At 49.6% G+C, this 20,558-nt stretch overlaps 1 protein-coding gene across 3 annotated transcripts; it reads left to right on the top strand.

Annotated features, from left to right (window-relative positions):
• The first annotated feature begins 353 nt into the window (after positions 1 to 353).
• On the top strand, positions 354 to 20,304 carry LOC118230848 (Golgi integral membrane protein 4-like). Of its 3 annotated transcripts, none has more exons than XM_035424244.1 (16): positions 354 to 453; positions 753 to 1,106; positions 8,566 to 8,640; positions 8,751 to 8,800; positions 8,999 to 9,052; positions 9,516 to 9,666; positions 10,068 to 10,150; positions 10,730 to 10,813; positions 12,978 to 13,127; positions 13,279 to 13,859; positions 14,395 to 14,471; positions 14,911 to 14,987; positions 15,114 to 15,254; positions 15,620 to 15,679; positions 16,438 to 16,527; positions 17,723 to 20,304. In XM_035424244.1, exons 2-16 carry the CDS (start codon positions 920 to 922, stop codon positions 17,879 to 17,881), a joined length of 2,019 nt encoding a protein of 672 aa, XP_035280135.1. In that variant the 5' UTR covers positions 354 to 453; positions 753 to 919; the 3' UTR covers positions 17,882 to 20,304. The 3 variants fall into 3 exon arrangements, with proteins under 3 accessions (XP_035280135.1, XP_035280137.1, XP_035280136.1); XM_035424245.1 differs by having other exon boundaries at positions 413 to 429; XM_035424246.1 differs by having other exon boundaries at positions 384 to 1,106; positions 15,117 to 15,254.
• The last annotated feature ends 254 nt before the right edge of the window (positions 20,305 to 20,558 follow it).

Genomic DNA, 20,558 nt, shown 5'->3' with positions numbered 1-20,558 from the left:
GCTTAAAACTTAGGATCATTGGACAAGCCAAAGACCAAATTTGTTGTAAATCAATTGTAAATGTTTTGCTTTTCACAATCCAGCTCTGGTTATTCAGTCTGTCTTCTCCAGCGGTGCATAACGCTACTGCTGCTGGCATAAGTGCAGTTCCGCAGGATTGGTCCCGTACAATTCAACAGGGGGTCCCCATCCGTCACTCGTACGCGGAGACACCCCTAATAACATTCCCGAACTCATGTGACAGTCAACGGTGGCGCCCAATTGGAAAGTTTTACTCTCCGAATTGGGCGTGGTTAAATTAAGTCAGAACCAATTATATGGTTGTGCGGTTGGAGCAGCGGAGTGGGCCTGGATTTATTTTGTACAGTATTCCAGAAGGGCGGGACTTCCTTCTAGCTTCGTCGTTGGATGGTTTCTCGCTACTTCTAGGTGACACGTAACTAAAATTAAAAGGTACCATGTTGGCGTTGCCAGGATTGCCCAAGGCAATGCATTTTTAAGAACGTTTGTTCTAGCCGGCGCGTTGCATTTCGAAATACCTTGTGTCTCTTTCTCCGTGTTTGTTTTAGGGCCGCTGACAAGTGTGAAATTTCTGAAATCTTCGATTTGAGTTTTTACCTACTTTTCAGCAGGAGGGACAGACTTGGCTGCATAGTTTTGGGCAGAACTGTAAACTCGGTCACAAGCGATTTCAGTTATATATGTATCTTTTTTTTTACCCCAACATTTATTCGTTTCTTTTACTCTCACAGTTTCGTGACTGGCGTGAAGCAATGCTCTGGAGAAGGTGAAGTTGCAGAACACTTTGTATAAAAGAAGGAAAGCAGGAAAAAAAAAAGTTTGTATTGCTACACTGTAGGGCGACTCGCCTTAAGTCAGCCGGTCCGCACTGGCTAGCGGGGTGGAGGCGCGAGTGAACATGGGGAGCGGAGTGTGTTCGCGGAGACAGAAGCGGATCTTTCAGTCCCTGGTGTTGGTCACCCTGGTCTGCGGGACCGTGTACGCGGGCATGATATCGTACGAAATGCACAAGCAGTTGAAGAGGACCGAGGCGATGGCGGTGAAATATCTGCAGCATCAAGAGTCCCTCTCGGCGCAGCTTCAAGGTAATGCGCAGTAGCCTAATTAATGTCCAAAACGCGACGAAGTTTTTTATTCTTCTTTCTCTTCTGTAGCCTAAACATTGGCGCGTGGACTTTGGAAACAAATCCCTTGTATTCGTGCAATGCGTTTCATGATATGACATTTCAGCGTAAGTCTAGTTTTATATATGATCACGTCCTGTTTTGGAAACGTTCTGCTTTGGAGAGACTACCCATTCTTTTTTTCAGTGGCTTATTTGGTCGCCACGTCTTTCTAATGTATCTCCCACCTCAACAGAACTGCTGCGGGGGGGAAGGTAAAGCGCTCGGTTACAGTACTGTTGATTCGTCACGCGCGCCTTTAGTTTTGGCCCGTCTGTAATTGGAATGTGACGCTTTGGGCTGTATGTAATCAACTATTGTCCCCGCGCTGTATTTTTAATCACAACGCTTGCCCTTAACTTGTCTTTGACTTGCCAGTAAACGCTAGCCGTATCCTCTTTTATTTACAGTTTGTCGAGTTCGTTTTGGTGATGTCTCTCAACTCGCCAAACTGTGTTTTAGAAGAAAGTTAATTCATTATAATTCATAGTCAAAGTTAAGGACTTGTTGATTGAATCTCACACGTTTGTCAGTTGTACTGTTGTACTGGACTGTACTGTCTGGGTATTACACTCTGTGGTACAATGTGTCAGTTAACAGCTTGATCAAAGTTAAGGATTCCAAAGCCATTACTTTGATCTACTCTTATAAATGCATGGTTTACACTAGGTACGCTGTGACCATCATAGCACAGAAACAATTAGCCAGTTGTTAATATAAATTTATGGGATCTTGGGTTGGCACAAAAGTAGAGCACTGATCAACTAGTCTCACAAAATTACATTGCACCACCAATCCGCCATTCTCCTGCGACTACAATGGAACCAAGGATCAGGTTTATTAAGCAATATTAGTGTGTACGCGTGTGGTATATGTGAACACGTTATTGTGCACTGGTTATTGCTGTGTTAGTGTGCGGTAGATAGGACATGTCTATGTGTATCAGTTTGTTATTTTGCAGAGGTAATTACGTGACCTATATTCAGCAGTGCATATTAGTATGTTAGTTGGCATTGGTATATTTGTGCACAGTGGGTATTGATAACTAAGTGTGTACTACATATTGCTGCATTTGTATACTGTGTGTATTAGTACCTCTGTGTGTATTAGACGTCAGAACATGTGTGCACTGTTTGTAGTCATATCGTAGTGTGCAGTATAATTGTTGGGTATTAGCAAGCTATGTTATTGTAGCCCTGGAGTAGAGAGGGAGGGTTCATGTTCTTGCCCCCTCACCGCGGTCTCTGTGTCTCAGGCCTAGCTTCCACCCCCCCCCCCCCCTCCATGCCGCGGAATTCCCCCGCGTCCAGAGTTCCGTGGCTCGGAACGTCAGGCTGAGCTTTGTGTTCCGGAGTGCCCGAGGGCTGCGCTGCCTGAGATTTCAGGGGGTTATGAATAATGGAGATTCAGTCACGGTGCACGCCCCCCTACCCCTACCCCTACCCCTGGGCCTTTCCCGTGGGCCCCAAAGGAGCGATCCTAAAAGCCTGCTCTGGCCCCGCCCGCCCGGCTTTACGAGCAGTCAGAGTGTGATGTAATGCGCGTGAGGCTGTAAGCTGGGTAATGGACGTGCTTGTGACCGGCCGTGTTAATGAGCTGTGGCTCGGCGGCCCGCGCGGGGCGGGGATCCGGATAAGAGCCGGTCAGACAGACGTGCTCAGGGCCAGGCCGACTTTACTGAACACGCTCAGAGCCAGGCCGACTTTACTGAACACGCTCAGAGCCAGGCCGACTTTACTGAACACGCTCAGAGCCAGGCCGACTTTACTGAACACGCTCAGAGCCAGGCCGACTTTACTGAACACGCTCAGAGCCAGGCCGACTTTACTGAACACGCTCAGAGCCAGGCCGACTTTACTGAACACGCTCAGGGCCAGGCCGACTTTACTGAACACGCTCAGAGCCAGGCCGACTTTACTGAACACGCTCAGAGCCGGGCCGACTTTACTGAACACGCTCAGAGCCGGGCCGACTTTACTGAACACGCTCAGAGCCGGGCCGACTTTACTGAACACGCTCAGAGCCGGGCCGACTTTACTGAACACGCTCAGAGCCGGGCCGACTTTACTGAACACGCTCAGAGCCAGGCCGACTTTACTGAACACGCTCAGAGCCAGGCCGACTTTACTGAACACGTTCAAAGCCAGGCAGATTTTACTGGGCACGTTCAAAGCCAGGCAGATTTTACTGAACGTGCTCAGGGCCAGGCCGATTTTACTGAACACTTTCAGAGCCAGGCCGATTTTACTGAACACGCTGGAACTGATGTTGACTATCCACAAAGCAGCGGTGGCTTGTGGGAAAGATAAGAAAGCTGGAGAACTGACCTTTAACTGAACTGATAACTGCCCCTAACCCTCTTTTTATTTGTTGTCATCAACAAACTGCCAAGCATCAGCATGAAAACTCCCATAATCACAGGTTTTTTTTAACCTATTAAACGTGGCAGCATTAAAACAATACTTGGGAAAAAAAAAATCGATTATGGTTATGACGCTGTGACTGGAGATGGATTTGAATACGAAAACAGTTCAAGCGCACCACAGCTATGGCTACACGTGTGTAACAATGTGCAGTGGCATCTGTCTGCTACTGATTAAGGACTCAGCCTTCACTCAGCAAACAAAAGCTACTCCGAACATCCAGGATCGCGATGTCGGCCTGTTTCAGGCCCGTGAGAAAGCCGGGGCAGTCGAGTTCAGCGGGCGGGCGGCGGGTTTTGAGAATCTCAGCGCGCTACCCAGATAGCCAGCGCCCCCGGGCCAGATCTGCGGCGGGGTCCGGCCCGGCGGCGCCGACTTCGGGCCAGCGTCGGCCTGGATCCGGCCCGGAGCCGCTCGCTATCGGGCTAGTTCGTCGCTCGCTATCGGGCTAGCTCCTCCCTGCCGCCCAGTCGTGTGAGCTTGGTCACCACTGCTATTGGGAACGTGTGCGGACGACTGCGCTGCACACCAAATAATAATCCCTGACTGAAAGGAAAGCACCCATTTGTAAATCCACATATGAACACCAATGATAAACGGATAAATCGTGATAAGTCGTAATATGCTTAATAATAATAATAATAATAATAATAATAATAATAATAATAATATATTAAGCAACCAAATATATGAATTGTCTCCTACAGAATAATTTTGCCTGAAGTGTGTAAAGTTAACTGTACTGCCTTAACATTAGCCAGTTAGGCTAGCTGCTAATGCGAATGCCTTACACAGACCTGGGGCGACATAGCTCAGGAGGTAAGAACGATTGTCTGGCAGTTGGAGGGTTGCCGGTTCAAACCCCGCCCTGGGCATGTCGAAGTGTCCTTGAGCAAGACACCTAACCCCTAACCCCTAGCTGCTCTGGCGAATGAGAGGCATCAATTGTAAAGCGCTTTGGATAAAAGCGCTATATAAATGCAGTCCATTTACCATTTACCTGTGCGCTCGTATATCACGGTATGAACACTGAAGAACAGGTCTGGGCCCACGGTGGCCAGCTGGAACAGGGCTGCCCAACCCTGTTCCTCGAAGATCTTCCATCCTGTAGGTTTCGGTTTCAACCCTAATTTGGCACACCTGACTCCACTGTTCAGCGCTTCAACAGGATCTCTAGCTGTTCAGTGAGGTGTGCTTTGTTAGGGCCGGAGTGAAAACCTGCTGGACAGTAGATCTCCGGGAGCAGGGGTTGGGCAGTCCCGGGTTCGAAAGCCAACTGTCTTATTTGCAGTTCCCCAGCTGCCGCTGCCGCTGCCCCTGGGGGTAAATTTACCCCTCTGTTAAACCGAGGCCAGCCAGCCTGTCGATGGCTTTTCGCAGTCCTTCACAGAAGGGCAGTGGAGATCATTTGAGTCCACGAACTGTTTCATCATCTCCCATAATAGCCAGCCCTGGGCGCTTTTATAGTTTATTGATAGCCCGCTTGGAAAAATTTTCCTACAACACTCCATAAAAAATTTCAAGCGACGGCGGAGGAAATGGACGATAATCGAATTTTTTCTTTATTTATGTTTTTTTTAATTCGTTTACGGCTTCAGCGTCCCGTGAACAGAGGTGGGAATCGGAGAAGCGGAGGAGCGTTTTTTTTTCGAGGGGCCGGTGTCAGTTACGGTGCCTCCGAACCAAGACGGGCCCCTTTAGGGACATCCGATCCGCCCGTGAAAGAGGCTTTTAGGGCTAATTCGCTGGTTGACAGAGTTCCTGTCTCTGCGCGGTGCTTCGGGGCAGCGCTGTATCGATTGGCTGCTCATATCGCCATGGCGACGTGTGAAGTGCAGGGGGCCGTGGGAGTGTGGGGCGTGACCCGGTCCTCACTTTTCCTGTGCTTGGGTTAGAGGGACCTTGAGCTGTGCCACTGAGCGCGCTCACTGAGGTGTGTGTGTGAGTGTGTGTGCATGTGTGTGTGTGTGCGTGTGTGTGTGTGTGAGACTGTGTTGTCTGTGTTTTTGAGACTGTGCTGTATGTGTGGAGCTGACTGTGTTGTCTATGTGTAGGGGACTGTGCTGTCTGCATATAGTTGACAAGGCCGTCTGTGTGGAATAGACTGTGCTATATGTGTGTGCGACTGTGCTGTCTGTGTGGAGTAGCTGATGTACAGAGCATTTGTGGAGCAGACTTTATTGTGTCTGGGAATAGCAGACTGTGCTTTATTGTGTCTGTATAGCAGGCTGTTATGTCTGTGCAGAGTAGACTGTGCTGACAGTGACAGAGTCTTCAGTGACTGTCACCCCAGTGGGGAATTTCAGCTCTGTGTGTCAGTCTGATCCCAATATGACCTTGCACGTGTGTGTGGGTGTGTTTCTGTGTGTATCTGTCTGTGTGTGTGTGTGTGTGTGTTTCTGTGTGTGTGTGTGTGTGTGTGTGTGTGTGTGTGTGTGTGTTTCTGTGTGTATCTGACAGTAGCTCTCAGTGTGGGTGTGTCTGTGTGTGTGTGCATGTGTGTGTGTGTGTGTATGTGTGTGTGTTTCTGTGTGTGTATGACAGCCAGTAGCTCTCAGTATGTGTGTGTGCTTCTGTGTGTGTGTGTGTTTCTGTGTGTATCTGACAGTAGCTCTCAGTGTGGGTGTGTCTGTGTGTGTGTGCATGCGTGCGTGTGTATGTCTGTGTGTGTGTGTGTGGGTTTGTGTATATGACAGCCAGTAGCTCTCAGTGTGTGTGTGTGTGTGTGCGTTTCTGTATGTGTCTGTCTGTGTGTGTGTGTGTTTCTGTGTGTGTATGACAGCCAGTAGCTGTCAGTGTGTGTGTGTGCGTGTGTGAGTGTGTGTGTGCTTCTGTGTGTGTATGACAGCCAGTAGCTCTCAGTGCGTGTGTGTGCGTGTGTGAGTGTGTGTGTGTTTCTGTGTGTATCTGACAGCCAGTAGCTGTCAGTGTGTGTGTGTGCTCCTGTGTGTGTATGACAGCCAGTAGCTCTCAGTGTGTGTGTGTGGCAGTGTGCTGGGTCAGTCTCCACCGCTCTCCTCCCACGCTACACAGGGCTACAGACGCTGCCTTTGTGCTGCTCCCCCTTGACCTCTGATATAGGATTACCAGGCCGGCCCCGTGGTGCGGCTCCGCGCGTTTGGTAGGGCGGTGCGACCCGGTGTTGGGCTGGACGGATTCAGTCGCGTTTAACGGCTCCCCGGTGATGCGGAACCGCGGCGGGTTCCGTCACAGTTCTAGAATGACGCTGTCATAATGCAGGGGGGGATACTGTTACGCCAGTGCGTCCGACTCCTGCTGCGCAGAGCGTATTCCGTTAGCGTAGCGCCTCGGCCGGAGGGCCGGCGTGTAGGCTGCGATCGTTTCAGCCAGGAACCAGGAAGTTCCTGATTAAAAGGTGTGTAATTGGCTCTTTTTTTTTTTTACGTGACCGATTTTAGACTTACCCACAATGCTGCTGATTGGTCACAGCATTCTTTTTCTTATTTCTGTGTTTCCTTTATTTTGTGAGATATGCGGACAGTTTGTTCTTTTAGCATTAGACACTGCAAACACAATGAATGATGGGTATAGAGACATTTAGTGTGTAGCTGAAAGCATGAGAACACCATGCCACTGAATTCATACTGTGTATGGAAGTATTAGTGTTGTACTTTGTGTAGGTGATGCAGTATGTGTGTTGTACTTGGTGTAAGCGATGGTGTATTAGTGTTGTATGTGGTGTAGGTGATGCAGTATGTGTGTTGTACTTGGTGTAGGCAATGCTGTATATTTGCTTTACTTGGTGTAAGTGATGCCGTATGTGTGTTGTACTTGGTGTAAGCGATGGTGTATTAGTGTTGTATGTGGTGTAGTTGATGCTGTGTGTGTGTTGTACTTGGTGTAGGTGATGCTGTATATGTGCTGTACTTTGTGTAGGTGATGCCGTATGTGTGTTGTATGTGGTGTAGTTGATGCTGTGTGTGTGTTGTGTACTTGGTGTAACTGATGCTGTATTAGTGTTGTATGTGGTGTAGTTGATGCTGTGTGTGTGTTGTACTTGGTGTAACTGATGCTGTATTAGTGTTGTATGTGGTGTAGTTGATGCTGTGTGTGTGTTGTACTTGGTGTAAGTGAAGCTGTATTAGTGTTGTATGTGGTGTAGTTGATGCTGTGTGTGTAGTACTTGGTGTAAGTGATGGTGTGTTAGTGTTGTATGTGGTGTAGTTGATGCTGTGTGTGTGTTGTACTTGGTGTAAGCGATGCTGTATTAGTGTTGTATGTGGTGTAGTTGATGCTGTGTGTGTGTTGTACTTGGTGTAGGTGATGCTGTATATGTGCTGTACTTTGTGTAGGTGATGCCGTATGTGTGTTGTATGTGGTGTAGTTGATGCTGTGTGTGTTTTGTGCTTGGTGTAAGTGATGCTGTGTTAGTGTTGTATGTGGTGTAGTTGATGCTGTGTGTGTGTTGTACTTGGTGTAAGCGATGCTGTATTGGTGTTGTGTGTGGTGTAGTTGATGCTGTGTGTGTGTTGTACTTGGTGTAACTGATGCTGTATTAGTGTTGTATGTGGTGTAGGTGATGCTGTATGTGTGTTGTACTTGGTGTAAGTGATGCTGTGTGTGTGTTGTACTTGGTGTAAGTGATGCCGTATGTGTGTTGTATGTGGTGTAGTTGATGCTGTGTGTGTGTTGTACTTGGTGTAAGTGATGCCGTATGTGTGTTGTATGTGGTGTAGTTGATGCTGTGTGTGTGTTGTACTTGGTGTAACTGATGCTGTATTAGTGTTGTATGTGGTGTAGGTGATGCTGTGTGTGTGTTGTACTTGGTGTAAGCGATGCTGTATTAGTGTTGTGTGTGGTGTAGTTGATGCTGTGTGTGTGTTGTACTTGGTGTAAGCGATGCTGTATTAGTGTTGTGTGTGGTGTAGTTGATGCTGTGTGTGTGTTGTACTTGATGCAGTGCAGTGATCTTGCCCTCCTTTCGTTCTCTGTGTCAGTGGTTTATGAACACCGGTCCAGACTGGAGAAATCCCTGCAGAAGGAGAGGCTCGAGCACAAGAAGTCCAAGGAAGGTAGAACCAGTGATTAAAATGACGCTACTGCAAGTGTGAGGATCTGATCTGGCTCCGTGTTTGTGCCCTTGGTTCCCACAATACCCCTCTTCCTGTGTTTGTGATTGCAGATTACCAGGTCTACAAACTGGAATCACAACAGTCGCTGAACAAGGAGAAGGTGTGTTTATACAACAAGTTCAGTCAGTGTACACAGGAGATCCACTTCAGAAATGATTAAAATGAACATTTTAAAGGGTGTGTGTGTGTGTGCGTGTGTGTATGCATGTGTGTGTGTGTGCGTGTGTGTGTATTGACATAAAATAAATGTGGTACTTTTATTAATCTGAGTGTTTTTCATTTGTTTTTATGTGAACAGCAAGAATACGGCAACCGGTTTAATGCTCTGCACGTGCAGCACCAGCTGTTGAAGGTAAATCAAGAGCATGAGCGACTTGCAAATGTGACGTTTTGGGGAAGCGATGAGTTGTGAAACAGCGTTTATACAGGATTAGATCATTTTACTGGGCACTACTGGCTCCTCTTTACTTTTCATACACATTTCTGTGGCTAGCTTCTCCTGTAGATGGGCAGACAAGTCCTATATTTCTCTCTCTCAAACACACACACACACACATACACACGTATACACACTCTCAGCCATGCCCATAAACACACACACACACACACTCACACACTCACCGGCTAATTTTCACTTGTGAATAACCACATGTGCTCATTCAAATTCAATTGCTCACTTTTTCATATCCTTAAGGCCCCACACCCCTCCCTTAATCCTCTCTCCCTCTCTCTCTCTCTCTCCCTCTCCCTCTCTCTCCCTCTCTCTCTCTCTCTCCCTCTCCCTCTCTCTCTCCCTCTCTCCTCCCCTTCCTCAGAACCAGCACGATGACCTGAAGAAGCAGTTCTACGACCTGCAGGAGCAGCACCAGAACCGGGAGGAGGAGCACAGTCGGGTGGTGGACGAGCACCGCGACCAGATCCAGCGGGTCCAGCAGACCAAGGAGGAGGAGATCTCCCGCTTCAAAGGTGCCTGAGATGTGAGGCAGGGCTCCTTCCCCCTGGGCGTGTTTGTGTGCATTCCTATACTTCTGAGGACCAAACATGGAGAAGCTACCTTCCAGTGAGGTCTTTTTGTAGAGTGAGAACCAATAAGCTCAGTGTGTGTATGTGTGTATATGTGTATGTGGGTGTGTGTGTGTGTGTGTGTGTGTATATGTGTATGTTTGTATGTGTATGTGGGTGTGTGTGTATATGTGTGTGTGTGTAACTGCACTTGTGGGTGTGTGTGTATGTGTGTGTGTGTGTGTGTGTATATGTGTATGTTTGTATGTGTATGTGGGTGTGTGTGTATGTGTGTGTGTGTAACTGCACTTGTGGGTGTGTATGTATATGTGTGTGTGTGTAACTGCACTGCTCCTCCCTCACAGAGAACTTGTACAACCTGCGGGAGGAGAACAGGCAGCTGAGGAAGGCCCATCTGGACGTGCACTCCCAGCTGCTGGACGTGCGGGTGAGGCTAAGCCCAGGGGCTGCTGGGTAATCATGGGGGGGGGGGGGGGTAGGGGCGGAGTAAGGGCTGGACTAAAGAATGTCTTGGGGTGGAGTTGGGGGTGTGTTGATGTAGTGGAGTGTCGATACAGTAGAGAGGACAATAAAACCATGGGCTAATAGAACAAATAGAGGACTGGCTCGTGTGTGTATGTACGCGTGTGCATGCTTACACACCCTCCGCCCCCCACAGGGAATTTTTCCATGTTCATGTATGTTGGTTTTTGAATTTATGTGCGCGTTTTATGATTTGCTTATGGCTCACTTTCAGCCGTATAGCTCTCTAGGTGTTCAGCCGTATAACTCTCTAGGTGTTCAGCTGTATAACTCTCTAGGTGTTCAGCCGTATAGCTCTGCAGGTGTTCAGCCGTGTTGCTTTGCAGTTGTTCAGCTGTATAACTCTCTAGGTGTTCAGCTGTATAACTCTCTAGGTGTTCAGCTGTATAGCTCTGCAGGTGTTCAGCCATGTTGCTCTACAGGTGTTCAGCCGTGTTGCTCTGCAGGTGAACCGACAGGTTGTTTCTCTCTCCTTCGCACGCAGCAACAGCACAAAGACCTGAAGACGTCCCACGACCAGCTCTCACTGACCCTGCAGGACCACCGGAATGCACTGGCCGTGGCCCAGGTCATAGGATGAGTTCATAATGCGGGGGGGGGGGGGGGAGTGGGGGGGGGCGGCTATGGCTTCATTCACTACTCACTGCCTCAGTGAATGAAGAGCACATTCCTCTCATGGAACAGAAAACACAGTGCTCTCTATCTCTCTGTCTTACTCTCTGTCTCCCTCTTTCTCTTTCTCTCCCTCCCTATCTCTTCCTCTCACTCTTAGTCTTGCTCTCTGTCTGTCTCTCATTCTCTCTCTCATTCTGTCTCTCCCTCCCTCTCTCTCTTTCTCCAGGATCTGTGCTCTCCCTCTCTCTCTCCCTCTCACTCCCTATCTCTCTCCCTCTCCCTTTTTCTCCAGGACCTGTGCTCTCCTCTCTCTCTCTCTCTCTCCTTCTCTCTCCTTCTCCATGACCTGTTCTTGGTTTAAATTACTTTACAAGTGATTGAATGACCTGATTAAACTTCACTCTAAGGCTGATTTTGTTGAAATGATCTGTTTAAAGGGACTAACTCAGCCGTTAAAATAAAGGTCAGCGCTCACAAAATTTTTCATTCTGTGTTTAAAAAAAAAAAAAAAAAAATTTTTTATTTCCAGTAGTAACTTGGTGCTTTTGAGAAACGATACAGTGTTTTTGCAAAGCAGTGCTTTTTTAGATTTTTCTAAAGCTGTCCTCGATCAGGATGCAGACCCAGGTGAGCCCTGAATCGGTCACCCGTCATGGCTGTTCGCTGGGCCCCGGCCGTGGGTTCGAGGGTGACTAAGCGCGACTGCGGTCGCATTCTCTGACAAATCAAGCGGAAAACTATGCGCAGAGCCCGGGGGCAAAGGTCGCGGGCGGGACGGGGGCACTGAAACGTCACCGCTGTCGGCAGTTTGGCTTTTGGACAAAAGAGCGACGCTGCACCATAGATATTAGGCACACTAGATTGGTCACCTCACCTCTGTGAGTTGTGGCCGAGCTTCCTGTGTAAGTTTAGAATTTCATACGCACCCGCGTCTGTACTGGATGCTACACCAGAGGGCTGTGCCTACTGCAGAGAGCAGGTGGAGTCACGGTGTGTGTGTGTGTGTGTGCGAACGAGGTTCAGGTGTAACGGGCGGCCATGTTGTCTCCTCCCTGTAGGTGGCTGCCGTCGCGGTTGTCGTTGCCTGCGCGTTGACCCTTGACCCTTGACCCCCTAACTTCCTGGAGCATGGCGCTGGTGTGGATTGGCTGTTGAAGTGTGTCTTGTTGGAGAAGAGCCTGATACTAACCCTGCACTCACCCTAACCTTTCCACCTGCTCCCCAAATCCTGCATGCCACCGCTCAGTAACACGCAAGGTTATTCTCTCAACCTCTCTCTGTTTATTTGATTTGATTTCTTATTTTCTGAATTATAAACGCTACTTACTGCTTGTCATGATTGTTTCTACTCACATAATGCATGCCTGTGGAGTAGAACGAGGCTATATCCTTCATATGGCCAAGAACAGAATAGCAGAATATATCTGTCCTCTTTATTCTTTGTAAGAACAGAACATAACTGTATATTCTTTGTTGTCGAAGCATAGAGCACCACCATATCCACTATGGTCTGTGAGAGCTCCCCCTGGTGGTTTGTCTGACAGTCATACATTTTCCGCAGTCGTTGCTTTATTAATTTGCGGCTGCTGTGTTTATATTCAAGGCTTCACTCAAACAAATCAGACCTGCCCATCCAATTATTAGACTTTTAAAACTTTTAAAATGTGCAAATCACATTTTGTTTGAAGTTGCCGATCTTCACAATGGTTTACTGATTTCTGAGGGGAAAATGTTTGAAAATAATTGCTTTTCTTGGTATGTATGTCCTGCAAGGTGTACACATTATTGCTAGACTGTCTGTTCCAAGAGATATATTGTATGACGGTGCACTTTCACTTACAGTTATTTTGTGTGGCCTGACCGTGTTCTGAAAACCAAGCTGAAATCTTGAGACACTATATGCACACCAATCCTACCAATCCTACCAATCAAAAGCGTCGTACCAACCCTACCTACCAATCAAAAGCATGGAGACAGCGCTGTGTTTGTGCGACCTCCTGTCGTTCATCCTCAGGCGTACGTTCTCTGAAGACGTCTCAGCGTTCGCTGAGGTCAGGTGATGCGCGTTGCGGGACAGTTTTGAATGTTCCGTCGTCTCTCTCTCTCTTTCTGTGAAGGTGCAAGTGGAGGAGCTGAAGAATCTGAAGGAGAACCTGAAAAGGAGGCCCGTTTTAAACCAGCCCCTGAGTCCGAACCGCACCCCGGCCCCGGCCCCGCGCCAGGCCGCCGCCCACGAGGAGGAGCCACGTCACGAGGACGAGCCGCGGGTGCGAGAGAGTGAATGAGGAGCGAAAGGATCCTTCTGGCTGAATTGCATCATGGGATTTTGAGTTTTGGCAGTGTAGATCCTGTACATTCAGGGTGATTGTCTGTTCTGTGCCGACACACACTGTAAACACACTCCTTTTCTACCTGCAGGTAGATCTTCAGGAAGAGGAGGAAGAACAGAACAACCAGCCTCAGCCTGAGATATCCCAGAATGCAGTGCAAACTGAGGTGGAGGTGCACAGGGACGAAGGAGGGGCCCAGGAGGAGGAGCATGAGCAGGAGGAGCACGTGCAGCAGCCCGTGGGGGAGGTGCCGAAGGAGCAGGAGGCGCAGGCCCCGGCGCAGAGGGTGAAGTCGCCGTACGAGCAGCAGCAGGAGCAGCAGCGGCTGGCCGCTCAGCTGGCCGAGGAGCGCCAGCAGCTCCAGCTCCGCCAGGAGGCGCTGCAGCAGCGGCTCCTGCGCGGGCAGCAGGAGAGGGAGCAGCGCCTCCAGCAGGAGGAGCGGGACCGCGGCGTGCGGGAGCGGCAGGAGCGGGAGCGGCGGCTGCGGGAGGAGCAGGAGCGGGCGCAGCTCCTGCGGGAGCAGCAGGAGCAGGAGCAGCAGCTCCAGGAGCAGCAGGAGACAGAGCAGCACCAACACGACCTTCAGGAGAGGGAGCAGCACCGGCAGGAGCAGGAGCAGAGGGACATCCAGGAGCAGAGAGAGGCCGCTCTCCAGGAACACAGACTCAGGTCAGGGGTCAGGGGTCGGGGTCAGAGTGGAGTTCACAGGTCATTTTGGCAGGAACTGAATCAGCTCTGGTCAGGGTCATGGTGATTAGAGAAGCTTGAACTTGCCCTTCAGCCACTCCACTAAAGTCACTGCTTTCTGACAAAATAGAATTTTAGATCAGAGTTTCTTAAAGTACGGGTTGGGACCCAAAATGGGTCGCGGGAGTGTATGAGATGGGTCCTAGTCCACTAGACCGTGCTTGTATGTGTACTTGAAAGGTCCCTGAAAGGTACAAAATTTCTAATTTGGGTCCAAATATTATGAAGTTTAAGAACTATGATTTAGATCCAGGTGTCCAGGTTTACGTCTGATAGTTTCTCGTTATTGTACCTAAGAGCCTATCTGAAAATGCAAACTGCATTCCACTCGTGGAACATGGGACATCTCTCTCTCTCTCTCTCTCTCTCTCTCTCTCTCTCTCTCTCTGTCTCTCTCTCTCTCTCTCTCTCTCTCTTTCTCTCTCTTACTCTCTCTCTTACTCTCTCTCTCTCTCAGGCATAGGAGTCAGTATGACAACATCGATGCCGACAATGCTGAGGGTGAGGAGGTTCCTCAGAACGAGGGAGATGAAGGTCAGACTCCCTTCCCTGGACACTAACACACTGGATGTGTGTGTGTGCGTGTGCGTGCGTGTGTGCGTGTGAGTGTGTGTGTGTGCGTGTGCGTGTGCGCGTGTGCGTGCGCGCGTGTGCGCGTGTGTGTGTGTGCGTGCGTGCGTGTGTGTGCGTGTGTGTGCGTGTGTGTGTGAGAGTGTGTGTGTGTGTGAGTGTGAGTGTGTGTGTGTGTGTGTGTGTGTGTGTGTGTGTGTGTGTGTGTGTGTGAGTGTGTGTGTGCGTGTGTGCGTGTGTGTGTCAGTGTGTGTGTGTGTGTGTGTGTGTGTGTGTGTGCGCGCGTGTGCACGTGTGTGTGCGTGTGCGCATGCGCGTGTGTGTGTGTGTGTGTGTGTGTGTGTGTGTGTGTGTGTGTGGGGAATGCGTTTAAAGTTTGACTGTCCCGTGACCGTGTGCTCAGTTGCAGAGAGGATGACCCACTCGCACCCTGAGGAAGAAGAGCATGACGAAGGGGCCCAGCCGCAGCACGAAGGGGAGGTACGTCGACGCACACCGCCGTCCGCCATCTTGTCTTCGACAGCGGCGGCAGGTTTGAGTCTGCCGTCTCTCAGAACCCCAGACCACAGGCTGAGCGTCCCTGCTTCTGCTCCTCCCCCCAACCAGAAGGAGGGGGACCTGAACCCGGAGGACGACCCCAATAACCAGGGGGAGGACGAGTTCGAGGAGGCGGCGGGGCACCGGGGGGAGGCGGCGGCGGCGGCGGCGGCGGCCCCAAACCGCCCTGCCACCGACGAGCAGCTGGTGGTGAGAGAGGAGGGGGAGGGGCTGATGACATGGGTCAGGAAGGAGGAGGGGCTAGTGGTGGGGAGGGGGAGGGGCATTGAGCAGCAGCGTAGATAAAGGGTAGGGCATTGCTGGTCCTGCTGGTGTGGAAACCAGAGTATGTCATTCTGGGTAAAAGAGTCTATAAACAGTATTAATGCTGTTCCAATCACGTGTTTAACCACGTCAATGATGCTGCAAACGTCAGGAATTCACTTTGACTTCGCTGAATGCGAAGTCTGGAAGGACATTGTTTCCGGAAACCACGGAGGGTGGCTGTGCGCTTGTTTTGTGTCGGGTTGAAGGCAACTTGTCGCCTTGGTGACAGTTGTCATGGGTTGTTGCAGATGGCTGGAAATCCAGACCAACAAGAGGATGAGCAGTATGAGGAAGAGGAGGAGGAAGAGGTGAGACTTTCATCCCCAAGCTCACACGCACATGTGCAGAGACATAAAACACACCCATAAGCTGTTACATTTCACCGTTATGTAACGCGGTTGTACATTTTAGAACTATGTCCAGAATGGCTCGGCGCGTGATTTAATTGCTGTAGGTCCTGGGCCAGATTATGAAGTTATTACAGAAAACAGACAAGTTAATAACTGTCCAGGTATGCGCGTTTGGAAAGGGAAGTGCATTCCTCGTTTACTCTGCTGAATTCAGTCTCCGGTTTGTGTAGATAAGAAACACAGATGTGATCATCGCACACAGACACACACACACACACACACACACACACACACACACACAGACACACACACACACACACAGACACACACACAGACACACACACACACACAGACACACACACACACACAGACACACACACACACACAGACACACACACACACACAGACACACACACACACACACAGACACACACACACACACACACACACACACACACACACACACACACACACACACACACGCTGCCATGTACGTATCGTTTGATTTCAGCAGTGGTGCGTTTCCTCCAGCGAGGCCTGTTTAAGGGGAAATCTCTCGTCCCCCCCCCCCCCCCCCCCCCCCCCCCCGGGCTCATTATTCATGTGACACGCGCGATTAAACCGGGTGCACGGGGGGCCCGTATAACCGTCAGACCCCCCCCCCCGCCCCCCCCCCCCGCGGCCCCGGCTGAGATAACGGCCCCGTTGTTCTCCAGGTCCCGGACGACCTGCCGGACGGCCAGCACAGGGAGGAGGAAGAGGAGGAGAACGAAGAGGACCCGTACAACGAGGAGAACGGGGAGCCCGTGAGTGTCCCGCCGGGGCTGACCGAGGGCCCGCTGTACCCCCCCCCCCCCCCCACGGGAGCCCAGCGTGCCGAGCTTTCCCATGATGCACTGTGAACGGGGTTAAAAAGGCAAATGGAAGGCTCGCGTTGAGAGGAGCTCGACTTGAATTGAATCATAACAGCACAGTTCAAACTGTTGATCGAGGAGCGCATCGATTGGTCTCTGTTTGTTGTTTGTAACGTCTCTACTTCAGTCATGTGACCACTCAGCGCCACCGACGTTCCTGTTAGCCGCTGGCGGTGAACTCAGCATCCGCCATGCCGGAAGAGTTCCGTCCACCATCATTCCGGAACGTTCCGTTTTCCTCCGTTCCGAATTCTACCTCAACCTACGGCTTCCACGTCCATCTGTTGAGTGTTCTAAAAAGTCGCTGTGGATTTTAAGTGTTCTTAAGTTGTACTATGGTGTTTGCCAGGCTCTGTACTGAGGTGTGTGTGTGTGTGTGTGTGGGGGGGGGGGGGGTGTACAGAAGTGTGCCCCTTATCGGACCCCCCCCAAAGGAAAATAGACCGTGTTTACGGAGCTGAGTCAGCAGCCTATGATAACAAGACGGCAGTTGCTAAGCATTCTACTGGATGAGCGTTATGTAAGCCTTTAAGCGGGTGTCCTTGATGGCGTGGTGCAGTGGCCGCTGACTAAAGCACACCGTTCAGAAGTGAACGGTTATGAGTCAGCTGCCGGCTACAAAGGTTAACCGGGTGCGATAGGCTTACAGCGATAGTGCGTAATTGTTAGCACAGAGGAAAGGTTACAACGTTATTTTGTCAGATGCATTCTTTTACCACACAGATGCTTCTGCTATTTGAGAGGATTCTTACAGGCATACCCCGGTGATGGGTGTACCCCTGTGATGGGGCGTACCCCTGTGATGGGGGGTACCCCTGTGATGGGGGGTACCCCTGTGATGGGGCGTACCCCTGTGATGGGGCGTACCCCTGTGATGGGGTGTACCCCTGTGATGGGTGTACCCCTGTGATGGGTGTACCCCTGTGATGGGGGGTACCCCTGTGATGGGTGTACCCCTGTGATGGGGTGTACCCCTGTGATGGGTGTACCCCTGTATTGGGGCGTACCCCTGCGATGGGGGGTACCCCTGTATTGGGGCGTACCCCTGCGATGGGTGTAGCTGTTCTCAGCCCTCTCTCCTTTTCAGGTGGAGATGAACGGGCAGAAAGAGGCGGGACGGCAGGACAAAGCGCCCCGGGGCGAGGCGAAAGCCAACGCAGTGGGGAACTACGAGGAGGACGAGGAGGACGTGGTGGAGGAGGGCGGGGCCAGGGACACCCGGCCCAATCGGAGAGCGGAGATGTGAGGCGTTGCCAGGGAGACGTAGTGCCTTTTGCCAGGACACACCCAGCCCCTTCACGTTGGCCTTCAAAGCTTCTTATTTTTTAATTATTATTATTATTATTATTAATATTATATTTTTTCTTTTTTTTTTCTAAATAAATGTTTTGAGTATTCTGTGTGAGTCGAATGAATGAATCCTCTGGAAGGCGGAGATGTTGAAATCCGTTGAGGGCCAGACTCTTATCCGTCCTCAAGGGGAAGAGATGACCCTTGACCTCACCGACAGACATGTGACACACGGGGGTTCACACACACCGTCTGTCTGCGTGTCTGTCTGCCCGTCCTTCCGAAGGGACCTCCCGTGAGAAGAGACTGATTCGATGGAGACGTAAAGTCACGGATGATTTTTTTAAAAAGATAAAGCATGGGCGGACGTGACTGTTTTATTCATGCATTTGTGTGAAAGGGTCCCCCTTTAAAAGTCTTCCGTAGGCGTGTGTTCGATACAGGAGACCCAGAGGATTTAAAACTTTTAAAAAGCGTCTGAAGCGGCTGAGACTTCCCAGACCCTCAACCACCCCGCACCCTTGAAGAGCTGAACTTGTAGCTGCTGAGCAGATGCTGCCCCGGCTGGTCACCTGACCACAGCGCACCTGCGCACCTGTTCCGCCTGCCTTCACACAGGCAGAGCCGCGTGATTCTCTTCAGGCCTGCCGCACGCGGTACCATTTCCTGCCGCCGCCGCGGTAGCACTTCCTGCCCGCGCTGCGGGGGGGGGGCCCTGGCAGCCGAATGTTGTCCTCTGCTGCTTGGGTTCGGCCTTTCTGCAGGAGACAAACGGCCAGAGACTGCACCGCTGAGAGCTGATTACAGAAAGCGTGGCCGTGCTTCGCCTTCCTCATCCGACGGACCGCAGAGCGCCGCTGAGCCGCAGAGACCGTCTGTGTGGCGGCTGCGTATCTGCGCTGCCTTCGGGTGAAAGAAGAGCAGGTTTTTAGAGAATGTTTTTTTTTTTTTTTTAATTCTTAAGTCAGTGTTCTAGAACGCCATTGCTTTTAATGACCAGCAGTGATTGTGACATCAGCGTTAGAATGTTCAGTGAAGAGCGTCTTTTGGCTAATGCTGGGGTCTTGCAGGCTTAATCAGGTATAATCACCACCCCGGAGGGATTTTTTTGGTGAATCCAGTCCCTCCTCGAAAATAATTACTTGCATCCATCTGCTCAGAGCTGGGATTAGAAGACTCCGCAGCACTTGCCCACTCTTTCCTTAACTCTCACTGCCACGGTGTCACTGAGCTGTTGTAGCAACATAATGCCTTTCCAAAAAACAAAAAATGTCTTCAGACTTGGCAGGATTCAACTTATGTCACGATAACATATGTAAATATCAAGAGCATCCCAACTGCCTGAAGGAAGACATTAGCCACCCACCTACAGCATGTTGAAAGTTTCTGACTTGAAGTATTAAATGCAAGACAAACCTGCTGTATTTATGAACATTTGTTACACACACCAGTGTTCAGAGCTGTGTGCTATGGATGCTGTCATCTGGTTGTGTAATTTAATGTAAATATATTTTAATAAGAGTTAATACTGAGTGCAGAGATTGATGGGAAAATAAAATCCTGCCAAGTCCCTATAAAAAGTCTTTATACTTGTATTTTCAAAAAAAAAAAAAAAGAACTATATTCCTGATGTTTTATGTGTCTTCCTTTAACATGTGCTGCCCTTTTATAAGGCATACCTGAATGAATGTTATCTGGCGCCACCAACTCTGGTGAATCTGGAAAAGACATTCTGTTTTCCTTGAGTGTGAACAGTACTGTTAGAAATGACCACGGAGTGCGAATGTGTGCAGTGTTGGGTGTAGCTACGGGGAGATTTGTGTCACGTTTCGAGCCACTGACTTGAAACCATTGGCTGCAAGACTTTGCTCTCTGCAGGGAAACACTGTGAAATAGTTTGAGTCAGCGTGTCACTGGTAAAACCTGACGGTTCACCTAATTTGGGATACCTGAATCCGCGGTCTCCCATTGCTGATCATGGGTACCATTAAGTGTGTCATCTGGAAGATTTATGTTTTTAATACTATCTTTTGTTCTTTCTTTAAACGAGGGACACTGTTGCAGTATGAATCTATGCACCTGTACATTATGGGCAATATCTGAAACTTTCATTTTTAGTGGGTATCATAATTCAGTGGTCTTGTGTGCTGTTGTATATTCTGTGTCAGTGGAAGATTTTTTCAGATCAACTATGCAACGAAATTGATCAATCAATCATCCAATCAATTGCTTATTTACTGCTGTAAAATATACAGATATAAATATACACATTTTGTACATATGTTTCCAGCAACTGGGGAAAAATTGCTGTTTGATTTTTTAAAAGCTTGTATGTGAAGATGAATGGATGGTGAAATAAAATTGGTCTTTGTGCTACCGGATCAGTGTTTGAAATGTAACTTCTCATTCAGCAATGTCGTGTCAATGTATTCCCATTTTTAAATTGTCTCACTCATGCTGTTTGGGATTTGACCTTACACAAAAACACGCCTTTACAATATTTCATCCGACGACGCCTGAACTTTGGACTCATTTGTAGCAAATGACCACCGCCATATTTTTTTAAAGAACGAACGAAACGCAGAAGTCTAATTCGTAATTGTTGCAGAAATAGTAAATAAATTATGCCTTTA

The sequence above is a fragment of the Anguilla anguilla genome, chromosome 6 (assembly GCF_013347855.1).
Source record: "Anguilla anguilla isolate fAngAng1 chromosome 6, fAngAng1.pri, whole genome shotgun sequence".
Lineage (NCBI taxonomy): Eukaryota > Metazoa > Chordata > Actinopteri > Anguilliformes > Anguillidae > Anguilla > Anguilla anguilla.
The sequence above is the reverse complement of the archived record's forward strand: the minus strand, read 5'-3'. Positions and strand labels throughout refer to the sequence as shown.